Below are 17,493 nucleotides of genomic sequence, written 5' to 3'. Positions count from 1 at the left end.
CGCCCGAATCCACGCCGCGCCGCGCCGCGCCGCGCCAGGGCCAATCCGCAGCCGGGGCGGGGCGACGGCCGGCCCACAGGCCCAAACTTCGCCGCAGAGCAGCCCACAGGCCCCGCCATCCCCAGAAGGTGGAGCCACCTCACAGAAGCGTGGGTTGCGAGGCCCGGCGCCCGGCCTTAGCTCAGGCCAGTTCCCGAACGGTGAGTAATGATTAACAGTCCTACCAAGCAGTCGTAGTCCCGCCGGCCTGGACGGGAAGATAAACTGGCTGGGCTCCCGCCTGGCTCAGAACTCAGCGCCCAGCCTCCACCAAGCCTGGATGGCTTACACCAACTCTGATCTTGAGTCCCTTCCACCCCAGGTTGGGGTTCCGAAGTCCCAGAACAGGTACCAGGCTGGCAGACCTTCGCCCAACCCCCGCCCCCCAATATACTCCAGGCCCACGACCGCCTCAGTGCCTCTCTCCAGATGCCCTCTGCAGCCTGACAAGGGTGGAATAGCGAAAAAGATGCATACACGCCTGTTTTGTTTTTTCTTCCAAGTTTAATACACACTAGAACAAGCCACAAAAGAGTGCTGCTAGCCCATAACTACACTCACCCCAAGCCAACCCCAGGAACCCCAAAACACAGAGATCAGGAACTGCGTCCACAGCTCCTGGGGAGACTGGAGGACTCTTGGGGAGGCCCAGGCACCCCTGGGCCCTTCTGTCACCTCCTGACCTCCCCATCTTCCCCTCAGCCTAGACTCAGTCGGCCATTCCCTACCAGTCCCTTCTTAGACACAGGCCCCTCCCGTTCCCTGGGTCCCAGGACTTCCTCCCTCCTCAAGGGACGGAGGGGCAGCAGGGGCAGGATGGTTCAGGGCCCTCAGGTCCCGCTGTCCAGACAAGCTGGGCTCTGACCCAGGGTGGAGAAACGTTGCAGAAGGGCTGCCAGGGCAGGTCAGGCCCCCACACACTCCACATAGTTGGCAGGGTACAGGCCAATCCTGCCACTCTGCAGCTGGCCCTGACACCAGCCCTGCTCATCCTCCTCGCTCATCTTCAGCAGCTCCTCCCCTGCGAGAAGGGGGATTGGTCACTGGCCATTGTCCTGGCCCAGCCCCATTCCTGCAATTGGGTCAAGGACTGAGGGGGAGGGGGTACTCGGAGAACCCAGCTAGAAGAGACCTGGCTCAGGCAGAGGGAGGTCAAAGTCAGCCACTCCACCCCCAACCCTGAATGCAGCAGTCAGGCCCCAGCTGATGACTTTGAGAGGCAGATGAGGACTCCAAGCGGACACTCTTGACTCCTGGGGGCTGGACCCAGAGCAGCCTTAAGAGTCAGAGAACTGGCCCTTGATAAGTGGATGTCTGGTTTCCCTTTTCCACAATCCTGCTCAGGCTAGTAAAGGGGCAGGGGAAAGGGGTGGAGGGGCTGAAGTCTGGAAAGGATCAAGAAAGGAGTTCCAGGGCTTCCCTGGTGGCGCAGTGGTTGAGAGTCCGCCTGCCGATGCAGGGGACATGGGTTCATGCCCCGGTCCGGGAAGATCCCACATGCCGCGGAGCGGCTGGGCCCGTGAGCCATGGCCGCTGAGCCTGCGCGTCCAGAGCCTGTGCTCCGCAACGGGAGAGGCCGCGACAGTGAGAGGCCCGCGTACCGCAAAAAAACCAAAACCAAACAAACAAAAAAAGAAAGGAGTTCCAGGGTACCTGCTCGGAAGCTCAGCTCATCAGCTTCCTGGCCCGCGTAGTCATAGAGTGCCCGCACCCGGATCCCAGTAGCAACCTTCCGGAGGTTCTCCTCATCTGACCACTCCTCATCCTGCCCGCCGCTAGAGAGGGAAGGACAAAGGGGCAGCCTCAGGGCACAAGGAACATGAGCGAGAGAGCCTAGGACTCGGGGCCAAGGGCTCACCTCCTGGAGGAACCCAGGGAGAGGCAGGTGGGGAAAAGCTGCAAGATTCTAGCCTGACCTCTGCCATGAACGCCTGCAAGCTCAGGCACACTTCTGCCACACAGCTGACATGAGCAGTAGATGAGAGGGAATGTGGGAAATGCCTGGCAAATCTAAACCACCCTAAAAACTGGCATCATTACAACTCATAAGCATGTCCTAAGGTACCTGGCACCGATTTTCAACCCACTTCAGGTGTGACGGGAATGAAGGGAAGGAACAGAGGAAGGAGGGCAGAGCAGGGGGCGGAGCTGCTTCCTCCCCACAGCCCGAATCCTGGCTCTCACCCTGGGGACCCCAGGCACTGGGGTGGGGATGCAGCACCATCTCTTGTGGGTACGATGCTGGTCAGAGTAACCTCGTCAGGGCTCCGGCCACCCTTCTCCTTCCGGCTGATTGTCCTCTGTGTGTCCAAGGACCACTCCTGTGGGGACAGTGTTCAGGGTCAGGCAGGGCTGCAGGCTCTGGTGGCCGCCAGGACCACCCAGACCACCTTGACCTCCTTCGTCCCAAGCCCCAGCCTCCCTCCTGAGGTCCAGGCTGAGCCCAGTGGGAGCCCACCCCACCTCCCAGCCCCAGCCTGCCTGGAACACGTACCTCAAACTGGGGCCAGTTCATGGCCATGCCCGGCCCGTGGGTGCTGCGCCACCACCGCAGATCCTCGCTGTCGCTGGCTGCCTCGATGCCCTGATGCAGGTCTCGGTGGAGTTCGTGGAACCTGTGCCCCAGGCACAACCCTCAGGCTGGGAAGCCCTGGGCTTCTGCGCACCCCAATCTCATTCAGCCCAGCCAGAGCCCAGGGGAGATGGAGGAGACCCAGCATCACTCAGATCTGCATGCCCACCCTGCAGGCCGTACCTCTCACTGCTGGAGAGGTCGAGGTGCTGGTGTAAGGTGAGCAGCATATCCTTGAAGAAGAGAAGCCGCTGGCGCTCGGCAGCCTGGCACGTTTCGAAGGCCTGCTCCATGTCCTCCATGTAGCGTGGGGTGTAACGATGCAGCTCCGCCAGTGTCTGCTCGTACTGGGTTTTCATCTGGGTGGGAGAGGAGGGGGTCTGGTGAGGACAAGACCTTGTATTGCTAGTATTTACTGAGCACCTTCTGTGGGCTAGACCGTGGGCTAGGCACCAGCGTCCCAAAACCTGGCTCCTGCCCTCGAAAAACCCCAGGAGCCTAATAAGGGAGGTGGCATTCAGGCACAGCAGCTTTAAGAGTCTGGTGGAGAGTGAGATGAGGTCAACCTATGGGGAGCAGTGAGAGAAATCAGAAAAGGCTTCCCGGAGGAGGTGGAAACTGAGCAGCACCTCAGAGGACAGGGAGGATCTCGATGTGCAGAGCTGGAGGAAGGGCGCTCTGAAAGGGTAGACAATGTGAGAACTTGTCCCACGTGGGACACTGTGAAAGGAAAGGAGCTGGGAAGTTCTCCGCAACTGCGAAGATTATCCCAGTGCCCGAAACCACACCATTTCTCTCCTGAGTAAAGCATCATCTTTCTCAGGTTCCTCTCTTAACTGATAATCTGGAGAGAAGGTGGCAGATGAGGATGAGAGCAATACAACTGCTGGGGACTGGAAAAGGCACTCAGGAAGCCCTGACCTGGGCCAGCCCAATCCCTCAGCCAGTACCTTCTCAGACTCCTTGGAGCAGCGTTCCACCCGCTCCTGCAGCTTCCGCAGCTGCTCCTGGGAAACAGCGCTGTCTGCCTTCGCGTGGCTCTCCCGAGTCTGGGCTGTCTTCTCCTCCTTCCGGGCCGCGTGGTAGCTCTTCTTGGAGGCCTCGACCTGGCACACACACAGGGACCACTCTGGACCCTGCATGCCACGCTCTGGCCCCCTCTAGCCCCAGGCCGACCCAGGAAGGCGTGTGCCTCTGCTGCCCATCCCGCCCAGGCTCACCTCCTTCAGCCTCTTTAGCCAGGGCTTCTGGGCCTTGCGGAAGCCGTCCTCGGCAGCCCGGCTCTCGCGGAAGCCGCCCAGCATAGGCCGGTGGAAGGCCCCCCGCTGCCAGGCGCGCACCCGCTCGCTGTCCTGGCCCTGCAGCTTCTCCCGCACCTCCAGGTGCAGGGCACTCAGCCGCTCGGCCGCAGTGAAGAAGGCATGCCAGGCCTTCTCCAGCGTGCCATACTGAGGGCCTGCAGGGAGGGAAGGGGCTTGGGCTGGGCCGGGGATGCCACTTGCAATGAGCCCACCCCCTCTCGTCGGGTGCTGCCCTGGGTGCCAGACATGGAGCAGAAATGCAAAGATGAACAACAAATAATGTCAGCTGCTGCTTACTGAATACCTAATCTGTACCTGGACATACGAGATCTCACTGGATCCTTGTCTCATCCACCATTGTGAAGACAGTGTCACAAACAACATGGAACAAGCAAAAAGGCAGCCCAGAGAAGTGAAAGTAATGGCCCAAAGCATTATAGCTACAATTGGAGCTGAAATTCAAGCCCAGGTCTGTGGTATAATCCACTATACTCTATTGCCTCAGAGGGAGGAACTAGTGTCCGTCCCCAAGGAAAGCAGCTTGTTTGGATGGAAAGATCTCAAGCTCCTGCGTCAGAAGGCCTGGGCTCAACCTTTAGTTCTTCTTAGCTGTGTGACTTCAGGCAAGTCACTTAGTCTCTCTGAAATGCCACATTCTCCTCTGGAAAATGGGTAGAAGAAGACCATCTCCATTATAGGGTTGTTAGAAATATCAAAATGACTCATGACGGTACTTTGGGAACTCTATCAGCACAGCTGTAAGAATAACCAGGAGGATCGTCTCGCTTTAAAGGGAAGGCAGACGTGGAAGCCTCGAACTTTTCCACGAGAGGTGCAAAAAGAAGCTGCCTTGCCTGGTCACCCCACCCTCGGCAGCCCTCTTCTCCCAGTGAGGCCCAAGCACAGGCTCACCCTTCTCCACGGAGCCCCTCCACTTGCGGGCCCATTCGGCCAGCTGCTGGGCATAGGCCTTCTCGATACGGGCGCGCTCCTGGAAGCAGCTGACCAGGTCCCCACACAGCCGATGCCCATCCTCCACCCGCTGCACCGTCCGCCTGTAGTTGCCGGCCTGGGGAGGATACGAGAAGGATGGTGTCACCAGGGAGGAGACCCCGGCAAGGGCCGGGGCTGACAGCTAGGCTCCTCCCTTGGACAGATGACTGGGCCCAGAGAGGGGTGAGCATTTCCGTGCCACCCCCAAACCTGGGACCCAGCTAGCTGCTCACCTCCCAGAAACTGCCCTCTAGGGCCTCCCCTCCATCTTCCTCTGGAGCCATGGTGTCCCCGCAGCACGGAATGGTGGCGGATTAGAGCTGTAGAGGGCAGAGGGGTAAGCAGGGAAGCCAGACACACACTTTTGGGGATAGGAAAAGACCCTTTCCTATCCCTGGCTTTTGCCCCCCACTGCCATCCCCACTACCCAAGGAACTGTTAAGAGCCAGGACTTAGCAGGCAGGGGTCTGGAAGTCCCCAGGAGGGCCCAGGGTGGGGGCAAAGATGGTCGTTGCAAAGCTCCTCCTCTCGCCCTGGTCTGCCCTCCCCACCACCTCACTCCATATACCTGGGGCCTAGAGCTCACTTCAGGGACCTGGGTGTCCACCTCTCAAAGCTGCCACTGTGATTCTGCCTTGGAGCTAACAAGAGCAAAGCAGGGGGTGAGGGTGGAGCTGACAGTGTCCAGGGCGGTGCCCAGCTCCCCCAATATAGCAACTGCTGTCAGAAGCGCCAGATTCCAACCAGGAGAATGCCAGTCGGGTCACATGGTCCAGCTGGGGATTACATGGCTGGCGGGGGTGGGTAGTGGGCAGAGAGCCTCTCACTGCCCCAACCGCAGATGAGACAAGAGGACGCCTGCCCAAGCCAGGGTTCTGTGGCCTCTCCTTGAACAAGGCGACCCTTTACCAGACCAGGGCAGGTCAGAGGGTGCCCAGCCACACTGCAGTAGCTCCCCGTGCTGGGAAGAGCAGACTGGGAGCCAAGAGGCCTGAGTCTTATCTTGGCCATGAAGCTTGAACAAGTGCATTAGACTGTCCTCTCCTAAGGGGCTTCAGCTCCCTCCCAAGATGGAAATTCCGCCTCCTGGTCTGCTTCTGTGCCAGGGCTGGTACAAGACTCAAACCAGGCAATGAACAAGAAATGTGAGGGGCCCGACAGTCACGAGGGACACACATCCTGCTCCACAGCATCCACTATGAGGTCCCAAAGGGCTCCGTGGATAATGAGTAACTCAGCCCCACCCTCAAAAAGCCCAGAGTATGGGGAGGCACGGGGTGTCAGACAGGTGATCAGCCAGTTATGACAGTGTGCTCCAGAACTGCGGAGGAGGACAAGGCAGATTCCAACCCCAGAGCCACCCCCCCCCCAGGGGCTAGAGGACACAGTGGCATGCGGCCACCCCCCTCCTGTCTCTGGGCAGGGTCTCAGCTGTCCCCAGCATCAATTCAAGCCCCTAGAAGGAAATCACTTCCTCCTCTGAGCAAGCCCAAGGGACACCGCCAGACCCAGGAGGACAGTGTGCTTGTTGCTCCCAAAGCAGGGCTCTATCACAGTACTCCCCAAACTGATAAATCCCTCCCCATCCTTCAAAACTCAGAGTGAGGCACCTTCTCCAGCCCCCCGCCCATTCCTCCATCCCCATCTCCCACCCCTCTATCACCCCTCTATATCCCATTGGGTTGTGACTACAGGACAGGATCTGTCCCCAGTCACTGGCAGAGACTTTCTGAGGGTCCAGTTTGTGTTTCTGCAGGCACTGGAGTGAGTGAGTAGCTGAATGAAAAAACAAATGACATCCACCTGAAGACCAGGAAACCCACTGGCTATAGCAGCTTTGAGAAAGCATGGCCTGAGTGGGCTTCCACCACTCAGCTAACAGGAGGGAGAGCTCAGGCCGACAGTGGAGGTGCCTGGGCCCAGAGCAGCAGAGGAGCAGAGCAGCTGGCCTCACCAGGGTCCTCAGCACTTCCCCTTGCTTCCTCTTGAGTCTGTCCCACTTACCCAGAAAGGACTTGCCAACCAGATGGAGAGAAACCCAGCTGCGGCTGTAAATCCCAGGGCCTCAGAGCTGTCCCAGTCAGGCATCCAGGGGCCTGGGCCCCCTGCCTGCTCCAGCCTCTGTGCTCCTGGCTCCCGGGAGAGCTGCCCCCCACCCGTTCCCTCTCTCTGGCCCCAGAACAGAGCAAGCTGTGTGTGCAGGGCTGGCACTGCTCCCTTCGGCCTCCCAGAGCAAACACAAGCCCAAGCCCCAGGCACAGCCAGGCCCCACTGCCCCACGGGACCTAGCAGCAGGGGTGGGCCTTGTGCCTTGGCCCCTGCGGAGAAGGGCCAGCACCCTGTGCCTCCTGACCCCAGCAGAGACCCAGATGGGTCCCCAGAACACGCTCCGACACAGGCAAGCGCTCAGAAAGCAGATAATGAACCTTCCCAGCCCAGGGACCCAGCACCTACCGGGCTGGGACAAGTCCTCTGGGGCTTGGCAGGGTCTTCTCACAGCTTGCTAAGCCAAGGTAGGGAGTCTTGGAGTTCAGGGAAGAACCCACTCCCTTACCTGAGGCTGGTATGTACCCCCAACCAGACCAGCCCCCACCCTTTCCAGAAGCCGGGGGCATGTCCCTGGGAGGGAGCACTACTGCCCTGCCCTGCCCATCCTCTGTCCTGAGGCACAGGCTTGGCCTCAGGACCTCTTCTCCCAGCCGCCCCTCCCGATCCGTCCGCAGCCCGAGGATTTGAAGGCACAGAAGGGGCCGGTCGACTGGTCCAGAGAGGGGTACTTAGGCAAGAGCGACTGGAACCAGCAGTCAGAGAGGCCCGGGAGGCTGGGGGAGGGGGTGCCGCGGGGAAAGAAGAGGAGGCAGGGCCAGGGAGGGGCATAACAAAGGGGCGCTTTTGGAAACCCGACCTGCCGCCCGAGGTGCCTGCTCCCAGATGACGTGCGCCAAAGCCGGAGCGCTCACACCAAACCTCGGAGGCCAGGGGCTGCCGTCTCTAACCTCAACCCTTAAGGAGGGCTCCCTTCGACCTGGCCCCCTTGCGGGCCCGGCGCTGCACGACCCGGAGCCCATGGAGCCCACGCGGAGCGGCCGGGCCAGGCCTAGCCATGGAGACTCTAGCTAGGACTTCTTGGGCAAACTTGTTGAACTTGGTCTCGGCGGGGGTGGGGCCAGCCGGTCATTGCTGAGGGGAGGGGGCGCACCCTGCCTTGGCCGGCGCCGCCTCGAACTCCAGATGGTTGCCCGGGGCTGCGGCCCCAGGAATTGGGGATCTTTGCTAAGGGCGAGGGGTCGCTGGGGAGTAAGGCCCCTACTGGGGTCCCAGGGCGGATTGGGGCCTTTTAGGGGCCCCAGGAGATGGTGTGGCCCGCCAGCCCCGACGCCTCCCTCTCCCCGGCAGGTCCCCGCCGGGTGCGCGGCGCCGCAGATAATACACCCCTTCGGCTCGGCGGCAGCTCTTGCTGTCCTCCCGCAGAGCGCGGTGGCCGGGGGCTCCCGGGGAGGGAGTCACTGCCATTACAAACTTCAGGAGCCGGAGGAGGAGAGGGCGTGCTCGAGCAGCGGCTCCCGCCGCCGCCTCCCCGCCCCGCCCGGGCAGCACTCACCGCGTCCTCCCTGGGCGCCTCGGCGGGTGGGGGTCCGGCCACGCTCCGGCCCAAGTCCTGCCGCTCCCGGGCCGGGGCCGCCGCCTCCCGGTGCGCGCCGGGCCCTCCCCCGGGAAGCCCAGCCCCCGGCCCCGCCCTCTCCTCGCTGCTGCGGCCGCAACCCCACCGGCCAGCGGCTGGGGTAGGGGCTGCCGGCATAGCAGCGACCGGCGCTTCCCGGGGCGCGGGCCGTGGGGTCTCGGCTCCCGCCTGAGAAGCGCCAGGGTCGACTCCCCAGGGTGGCGCCGCGCGGCTATAGGGAGTCAGATTTCGGCTTTGCCCCTCCCCGGCCTCCGCAGAGCCTGGGAGACCGGTGGAAACGCGAAGGGATCGGGCCTGGACTGGCTCCCTTTGGAGGGAGGCCTGGGGGCTACCCTGCCTTACTCTTTTTGCTGAGCACACCTTTCTTAACTCCCACGAGACTCACAACCATCCCCTTGTAAGCATTAGGACTCCCATTGTATAGATGCAAAAACTGAGGCTCAGTGACCTTTAGTAGCTTGCACAAGATCTGTAGTCGGGCAGGGTCGGGACTCCAAAGCCGTGCCCTTTCCTTGCACAGCCCTCCTTGCCAATCCGAGGGCCCATTCTGAGGACTGGGCAGACAAGTAGTGGAGGTGGGGCAGAACGGCACGAGCTCCTCCCCCTCCGTGTTCTTATTCCCAGATTTTGTACCACGATTCATTCTTAAATCCCTTCGCCCCTCCACCCGCTTTGTTAGTAGATCTTTGCAGATCGCCACGATGCCACTCCCCCGCCCCTTAATAAATCCCTCTTCCTCACCCCCATGCCCGCCACTCCGGGATTTTTCGGAGCCTGTCCATAGGTTATTTATATCCACTGGAGCGGTCCAAGAATGTTCTGAGGCTGACCTAATCGCCACCTGCTCGGTCTTCCCGCCCCTCCCTCTCCCTCCTGGGCCCGGTGACCGGGCGGCCTTGCCCTCCGCCTGGCAGGCAGGAGGGAGCGCAGGTCTGCGCGGTCCGACGCCGGGGGCACTCAGAGGGTCTAGACCGCGCACATGGCTGGCGGTTGCGAACCCCGCCGCGCGCTCCGAGGAGTGCGCCCCCAGGGGACCGCGCGGCGCTCTGGGAAGCCAAGAGCCACGCAGCTCTCTTTCCAGCACGTACTCTTCGCCCTCACTCCCCGCAAGCCCATCCCACCCCCACTCCCCGAGGAGTGTGAGTACGTGTGTACGGATTTGTAAACGGCGACTTTAAAAATAGCAAAACTATGTAGTTTCTAAATCCGGGAGGAATCACGGACGCGTTCTTTGTGCAGATAAATCCTCTCGTAAAATGGAAAGGGGCCCTGAAGAGAATGGCGGGTAATTTCAGGTGGTAATTTTAGCCGCTGAGGGCGGACTCGCTCCGCAGTCCTTGTGGGAGGGTGAAACCGCCTGTGGGGCACCCGAGACAAGCCGCGTTTGGCCAATCGTACCTGAGTAGTGGATGCTTGCCTTGGCGCTCTCAGGGTGCAGCTTCTGAAACAAGTTTCAACACCCACTCTCTGTTGGGGCTTGGACAAGTCCCTTTTCTGCATATCTGTTTCTACCTCTATGAAACATGACAGGTGACTGGGCTGACCTCCCAAACGGGCATGTGCCCCAGCCAATTAATGATTATAAAACGACTGCAAATGAGAGGAGCTGAGGTAATATCTAATGACAGCCATGCTGTTTTGTATTTTTCAAGATCAGTTAACATCCCACCAAGTGCCTGGGGCCTTTAGGCACCTGGTGAGAAAGTGTGAAAACACAAGAATGAAATTAATTACAGGAGCCACCTATTAAAACCCTATTAAAAATAAAGACTGCAAGCCAGGCTTTGGGATCTAGGGAAGCCAGGCCACAGAGAGACAAAAAAAAAAAAAAAAAAAAAAAAAGGGTTATTCATCAGACCACAAGGAGAAGGGAATGCGGAGTGGTAAACATCTGGCTTCCCTTGGGTTCAAATCTGGAGGCAGAGAGCACAAATGTTGCCGCTGATCTTAATTGCCCCTAAGGTACTGTAGGGAGAGAAAAAAAAACAACACAAAACCAAACCCGAGCATACTGAGCTGTTTCAAGGGTGAAAGGACACAGAGCTGACCTTGGAAAACCAACCCCATGCTAGTGCTGCCCCAGTGCTCAGATTGCTGTGCTCGGCGGCCAGAGCCCTTCACACACACATGGCTCCATCAGTGAGGTACCCAACTTGAACAGAGTTCAAGATGAGATGCTCAAGGTCAGAGGACTGGATAGACAGAAACCCAGAGGTAGCTTGGCCCGGGGCACCAGGTGGCAGGTTGGTCCAAAGCCCAAGTTCACAACATTCACAGACTCACTCATCTTGAGTTTCTGGAATGTCCTAACCACTGTACCTTCATGTGTTTATTTATTCATTCATTCATCCAGTTAAGAAAACATTAAAATTTTTGCTTTATGCTAAGCCCTATGCTGGATGTTGAATACAAAGATAAATAAGGCAGAGTCCTAAGGGTATGACAATTGATACAATATGGACAGGAAGTACTATGGGAAAACAGAAGCAGAAGAGACCACTTTTCACCAGGTGATGACACTTGACTGGTCTTGATAAGCAGGAGTTAGTCATGTGGAGAGGCATTCTAGGCGGGAGCACCTGGGTGTGCCAAGCCCCAGAGGTGTTAGCATATGACTTGGTGACCCAGCAATTCCACTTTTCAGTATCTACCATAGACAAACATGTACAAGTCCAGAAAAGTGTACAAGGATGTTTGCATATAGTATTGTTTGCAGTAAGGGAAAAACTGGAAACAAATGTCCGTCAAGAGGGCAATGGTTGAGGGACTTCCTGGGTAGCACAGTGGTTAAGAATCCGCCTGCCAGTGCAGGGGACACAGGTTCAATCCCTGGTCCAGGAAGATCCCACATGCCTCGGAGCAACTTAAGCCCGTGCGCCACAACTACTGAGCCTGCACTCTAGAGCCCGTGAGCCGTAGCTACTGAAGCCTGTGCACCTAGAGCCCGTGCTCCACAGTAAGAGAAGCCACTGCAATGAGAAGCCCGTGCACCCCAATGAAGAGTAGCCCTCGCTCGCGGCAACTAGAGAAAGCCCGCGTGAAACAACGAAGACCCAACGCAGCCAAAAGTAAATAAATAAATTTATATTTTTTAAAAAAAGAAGGCAATGGTTGAATAACCTAAAGTCCATTCATGCTCTTGGATTACTCTGCAATAACTAAAGCACAGGGGAGGTAGAGATGTGCTCTTATATGAAAACCTCCAAGACACTGTTGAAGAAAAAGCAGCACACTCGAAATATTCAGAGACTCTACACCAGCCTGATTTTGGTGATTCTCTCTAGAGAGAATTGGTGAGGGGGGGTTTTGTAATGTTTGAAAATTAACAATGAGAATGTACTTATGTGTAAAATATATCATTAAAATAAAGAGTTTTGTTTTAGGAGATGGTGATGGGTCTTATTGTCTGAAACGGTGCTGTCCGAATAGAATTTTCTGCATTAATGAAAACGTTCTATAGCTGTGCTATCCAATATGGTAGCCACTAGCCACGTGTGGCTATTGAGCACTTGAAATGTGGCTAGTGTGATTGAGGAACTGAATTTTATTAATTTATTTATTTTATTTATTTATTTATTTTGGCTGCACCGGGTCTTACTTGCGACATGCGGAAACTTCGTTGCGGCATACATGCTCTTTAGTTGTAGCATGCGGACTTCTTAGTTGCGGCACGCGGACTCTTAGCTGCAGCATGCGTGTGGGATCTAGTTCCCCGACCAGGAATCGAACCTGGGCCCCCTGCATTGAGAGCATGGAGTCTTACCCACTGGACCACCAGGGAAGTCCCTGAATTTTAAATTTAATTTAATTTTAGTTAATTAAAAATGTATCCGCTACGTGTGGCCAGTGGCAACTGTATTGGACAGTTCCCGGCTAGAGTATCTAGAACATTGAGTTCAGGATGGGGTAGAGGCAGATGGAAGATGTGGCTGGAAAGATGGGTTGGGATTGAACGGTGATTTGCAAGATGGGCTAAGGAGTTTGGGTTTTATCCTATAGACAGTAAGGAGTATGAATGGAAGTGACTAGATCAGATTTATCCTTTTAAAAGATAACTCTGGCAGCCCTTCAGAGTGTAGATTAGAGGAGGCAGAGGGCTGCAGGCAAGGTTTATCTCCTCTGGAGGCTACTGTTTGTCTCTGTGGCCTCTGGACATTGCCCCAGCATTCCAGATGGGCAGCTGAGTAAGGTACTCTGATTAAACAGCTATATTTTTCAGATCTCAGGCAACCCCAGGTGGAAAAACTTGACCGAGTTATTGAGAAGGGTTAACCTCAGTGGGGGAGGCTGTCTCTGGGTTAGAACACAGGAAGAACAGCAGACGGATGGCATTAGAGTGGAAATGTGTAGCAGGTTTCAGAGCAGGGACCGTAGAGAAAGTTTCTCCAGGGTCAGGAATTTGCCCGGGGCAGATTCTTTGGAAGGTACAGTTGCATAGTCCACGTTTCAGCTCCACAGGCAAGGGTTCTGCTCAGGAGGCCTGCCCTACCTCATTGGGGCCCTTCCCCGAAGTCCACTGGGGACCTCCTTTTTGGGGAAAGAGGAGTTCTAGTGGGGGATCCATTAATCTAGCTGACTTTCAGGGAACACCCACTATGCAAGACACGATGCTGGGTGCTTGGTCCAGTGCAAACAAAGCAGACATGGTCCCTGACTCCGTGGGGTTTCCCACTAAAGTCAAAGGCCTGAGTACATAATTACAAATTGTGATATGTGTTTTAAAGTGCAATAAAAAAGATAAGTGCTATGAGAGAATAATAACAAGGGGAACATAATTTAAATTGTCAGGGGGTCAGAGAATATCTCTCTCAGGAAGTTTAAGCTTCTCTACCCCATAAGCGCCCAAAAGACCCAAAAGACAAATGGAAGTTAGCTAAGTAAAGAGGGAACCTAGAAAACAGGATTCCAGGCAAAAGGACTGATGTGTGCAAAGTCTCTGAAATGGGAACTTGACCTGGGAAAGAAGGTAGAGTGAGTAGGGCGTGGTGAGTGAGAGGGTGAGAGGGCCAGGGTGAGGTAAAGAGGGGCAGGCAGCACCCAGACACTGCAGGCTTTGTTTTATTCTGAGTGCAGAATTTAAGCAGAAGAGAGACCTGAATGTCTTTCTGGATGTTGTGTGAGGAATGGATTAGAGCAGGGGATCAGCAAACTGTAGCCTGGATGGCCCACAAGCTAAGAATGGTTTTTATTTTATTTTTATTTTTTTAAAGAAGGATACAACTCATCCTTTTTAAAAAAATTTTATTTACTTTATTTATTTATTTTTGGCCACATTGGGTCTTCGTTGCTGCGTGCGGGCTTTCTCTAGTTGCGGTGCGCGGGCTTTCTCTAGTTGTGGCGAGTGGGGGTTAGTCTTTGTTGCGGTGCACGGGCTTCTCATTGCTGTGGCTTCTCTTGCTGTGGAGCACGGGATCTAGATGTGCGGGCTTCATTAGTTGTGGTTCGCAGGCTCAGCAGTTGTGGCGCACGGGCTTAGTTGCTCCACGGCAGGTGGGATCTTCCCAGACCAGTGCTCAAACCCGTGTCCCCTGCATTGGCAGGCGGATTCTTCTTTTTTAAAAAAATATAACTATGTTTATTCTTTTTAAATGATATTTAATTAATTTATTTAATTTATTTATTTATTTTTGGCTGCGTTGGGTCTTCATTGCTGCGCGTGGGCTTTCTCTAGTTGCAGCGAGCGAGAGCTACTCTTTGTTGCAGTGCGTGGGCTTCTCATTGCTGTGGCTTCTCTTGTTGCAGAGCACAGGCTCTAGGCGCACGGACTTCAGTAGTTGTGGCACGTGGGCTCAGTATTTGTGGCTCACAGGCTCTAGAGCGCAGGCTCAGTAGTTGTGGCGCAGGAGCTTAGTTGCTCTGCGGTATGTGGGATCTTCCTGAGCCAGGGCTCGAACCCATGTCCGCTGCATTGGCAGGCGGATTCTTAACCACTGCGCCACCAAGGAAGCCCGGCAGGTGGATTCTTAACCACTGTGCCACCAGGGAAGCCCTAAGAATGTTTTTTACATCATTAAATGGTTAAAAAGAATCAAAAGAAGAAGAATACTCTATGTGTTATGTGAAGGTTTTAAGGAATTCAAATTTCAGTGTCAATAATTTCAATTATTTATTGAAATTAAAATTTTCAATAAAGTTTTATTGGCACACAGCCACGCTCACTTGCTTACAAATGGTCTACGGCTGCTTTGGCACTGCAGTGGCAGAGCTGAGTAGTTGCAATGGTGACTGCATGCCTGCAAAGCCTAAAATATCTACTATCAAGCCCTTTACACAAAAACTATGCCAACTCCTGGATTAGGGGAAGACCAATTAGGAGATTGCTGTAGTCATCAGGTGCAAGATGATAGGGACCTGTTCTAGGTGGTAGCCGTGGAGGTGCTCAGTGCGTGGCCTGAAGTATCCGGGAGAGAGAATCGATACAATTTGCTCAAGTGTGCATGGTAGGGGGGAGAGACATTTCAAAATGACACCCTCCAGGGACTTCCCTGGTTGTCCAGTGGATAAGACTCCAAGCTCCCAATGCCGGGGGCCAGGGTTCGATCCCTGGTCGGGGAACTAGATCCCACATGCATGCCGCAACTAAGAAGCCTGCATGCCACAACTAAAAGATCCCACATGCCGCAATTAAAGATCCTGCGTGCCGCGACAAAGATCCCGTGTGCTGCCACTAAGACCTGGTGCAGCCTAAATAAATAAATAGGTAAATAAAATAAATATTAAAAAAAAAGACTCCCTCCCATAAGTTTGGAGGACTCAGAGTAGGACATTAGTGGGGCACTTGACAAAATTTGAATAAAGTTTGTTGATTAGGTAATAGTGTCATTCCTGTTCATTTCCTCACCTTGATCATTGTATTGTGGTTCTGTATGATGTAACATTTGGGGAATTAAGGAAGAGTATATTTAAATTCTTTGTTCAGACTTCCCTGGTCGTCCAGTGGGTAAGACTCCGCGCTCCCAATGCAGGGGGCTCGGGGTTCAATCCCTTGTCGGGGAACTAGATCCTGCATGCATGCCACAGCTAAGAAGTCCACATATTGCAACTAAAATCCTGCGTGCCACCACTAAGACCCGGCGCAGCCAAAATAAATAAATAAACATTAAAACAAAAATTCTTTGTAACCTTTTTGCAACTCTTTGTAAGTCTGAAACTATTTCAAAATGAGAAGTTGAAAAATAAAAATAGATTAAAACAAAGTAAAAATGACTCCCTGGTTTTCAGCTTGAGTATCTACATAGACAGGTCATTTACTGGGATGGGGAAAATGGTAAAGAGGCAGGAGGAGAGGGGAGGATCAGACTTCACTTTGTCTTTTTTTTTTTTTTTTTTTTTTTTTTTTGCCGTACCACAGGGCTTGTGAGATCCTAGTTCCCCGACCAGGGATTGAACCTGGCCCTCAGCAGTGAAAGGACAGAGTCCTAACCACTGGCCTGCCAGGGAAGTCCCCAGACTTCACTTTGGACAGTTTAGGTTTGAGATGTTGATCTGAGAATGTGTCAAAAAGGCAGGGCCAGGCACTATCCTGAATCTCACTGATGAGCCTGAGACCTGGAAGAAGGTATAGAAACTGTGCAGCTCAACCTCAGAATGAGAGCTCTGTGCCTGAGGTGAGGCTGGACAAAGGGGGTCGGGGGGAAGTGTGTGGAGTAGCTGTGGAATCGCAGGTATGCTGCTCAGCACTTGGTCACCTCAGCCTCGTAACAACCCTATCCAGTTGGACTTATTCTTCCCAGTTTACGAACGAGGAAAGAGACCTAGAGAGGTGCAGATCTGCTTTAGGTCACAGCTAGGCAGTAGGAATGTGAGGGCTCACCAACGATTTTTCCTTCTTGGTGATACTGAGCACCCATGGCAGATACTGAGTATATTAGCATCCTAGAGCTGCCATAACAAATACAACAAACTGGTGACTTAAAACAGCAGAAATTTCTTCTCTTATGGTTCTGGAGGTCAAAGGTCCAAAACCAAAGTGTTGGTAGGGCCACACTCCCTCCCCAGGCTCTGGGGGAGAATCTTTCCTTGCCCTTCTGCTGGCTGCTGTTGGCTGCTGGCCATCTGGTAGCTTCTTTGGCATCCCTTGGTTGACAGCCATAGTACTCCAGTCTCTGCCTCTTCCTTCACATCATCTTCTCTGTGTGTCTGTCTCTGTCTCTGTGTCTTATCCCCCTCTGCCTCACTCTTCTAAGGACACTTGCCACTGGATTTACAGTCTAATTGGATAATCCAAGATGATCTCCTTATTTTAAAATCCTTAACTACATCTGCAAAGACTGTTTTTCTAAATAAGGTATCATTCACAGGTTCTGGAGATTAGGATATGGATATATCTTTTCAGGGGCCATCATTCAACCCACCACAAGAGGCTAGAAGAGGCCAGAGCTGCTGGCTAGAAGAGGCCAGAGCTGCTGGTCCCCCTAGTAAAATGCTTCTTGAGCTTAAAAAACAGGCTGCCTTTCAGTCTTTCTTCATCCAGTTTCACAAATGTGCCTCTTTGTGGAATGGATCAGCAGCCTAACTGCTGCCAACACAAATGTGGCTTGCTCTTCCAGACTGCCTGTAATTATGACAAAATGCTCAGATTCTGGGGCCTTTAGACACAGGGATATTTGAGCACAAAAGGGAATTACAGTAAATGTGCCAGCAATGATGCCCAATCAGAGTGTGGAGTGTTGGGGAGATTGTGTGTGAAGACCAAGAAACACCCCCTTCCCGAGGCTATCGGCTTCACCTACAAGAACCACAGCTACCTGGGCAGCTCACCACCTTCCTCCACAAGGAGAATGGTAGCCGAGGTTCCTTGGGCGAGCTTCTTGTCACATGCTGCTGAAGTTACAATGACCTAATAACAGGACATTGGCTCCTAGAGACAGGAGCCAAAGCAGGGCAGTGGAGAGGCGAGTGGGAAG

The 17,493-nt window shown here is 54.6% G+C and overlaps 1 protein-coding gene across 2 annotated transcripts; it reads right to left on the bottom strand.

Annotated features, from left to right (window-relative positions):
• Positions 1 to 523: 523 nt before the first annotated feature.
• On the bottom strand, positions 524 to 5,509 carry PACSIN3 (protein kinase C and casein kinase substrate in neurons 3). Of its 2 annotated transcripts, XM_079708605.1 has the most exons (10): positions 5,474 to 5,509; positions 5,139 to 5,225; positions 4,825 to 4,981; positions 3,832 to 4,067; positions 3,562 to 3,717; positions 2,795 to 2,970; positions 2,534 to 2,654; positions 2,224 to 2,360; positions 1,693 to 1,814; positions 524 to 1,060 (listed from the first exon to the last, which is right to left on the bottom strand). In XM_079708605.1, the coding sequence occupies exons 2-10, from the start codon at positions 5,187 to 5,189 to the stop codon at positions 945 to 947; spliced, it is 1,272 nt and encodes a 423-aa protein (XP_079564731.1). In that variant the 5' UTR covers positions 5,190 to 5,225; positions 5,474 to 5,509; the 3' UTR covers positions 524 to 944. The 2 variants fall into 2 exon arrangements, with proteins under 2 accessions (XP_079564731.1, XP_079564732.1); XM_079708606.1 differs by lacking the exon at positions 3,562 to 3,717 and having other exon boundaries at positions 5,474 to 5,507.
• Between the last annotated feature and the right edge of the window lie 11,984 nt (positions 5,510 to 17,493).

Source organism: Hyperoodon ampullatus (genome assembly GCF_949752795.1).
Source record: "Hyperoodon ampullatus genome assembly, chromosome: 7".
NCBI classification, from domain to species: Eukaryota; Metazoa; Chordata; class Mammalia; order Artiodactyla; family Ziphiidae; genus Hyperoodon; species Hyperoodon ampullatus.
The sequence above is the reverse complement of the archived record's forward strand: the minus strand, read 5'-3'. Positions and strand labels throughout refer to the sequence as shown.

Coding starts and splice junctions, on each gene's coding strand:
- PACSIN3 (XM_079708605.1), bottom strand. CDS start 5,189: ATGGCTCCAGAGGAAGATGGAGGGGAGGCCCTAGAGGGCAGTTTCTGG. Junction 4,068..4,824: donor GAGGGGCTCCGTGGAGAAGG/GTGAGCCTGTGC, acceptor CCCTCCCTGCAG/GCCCTCAGTATGGCACGCTG. Junction 2,361..2,533: donor TGAACTGGCCCCAGTTTGAG/GTACGTGTTCCA, acceptor CTGTCCCCACAG/GAGTGGTCCTTGGACACACA.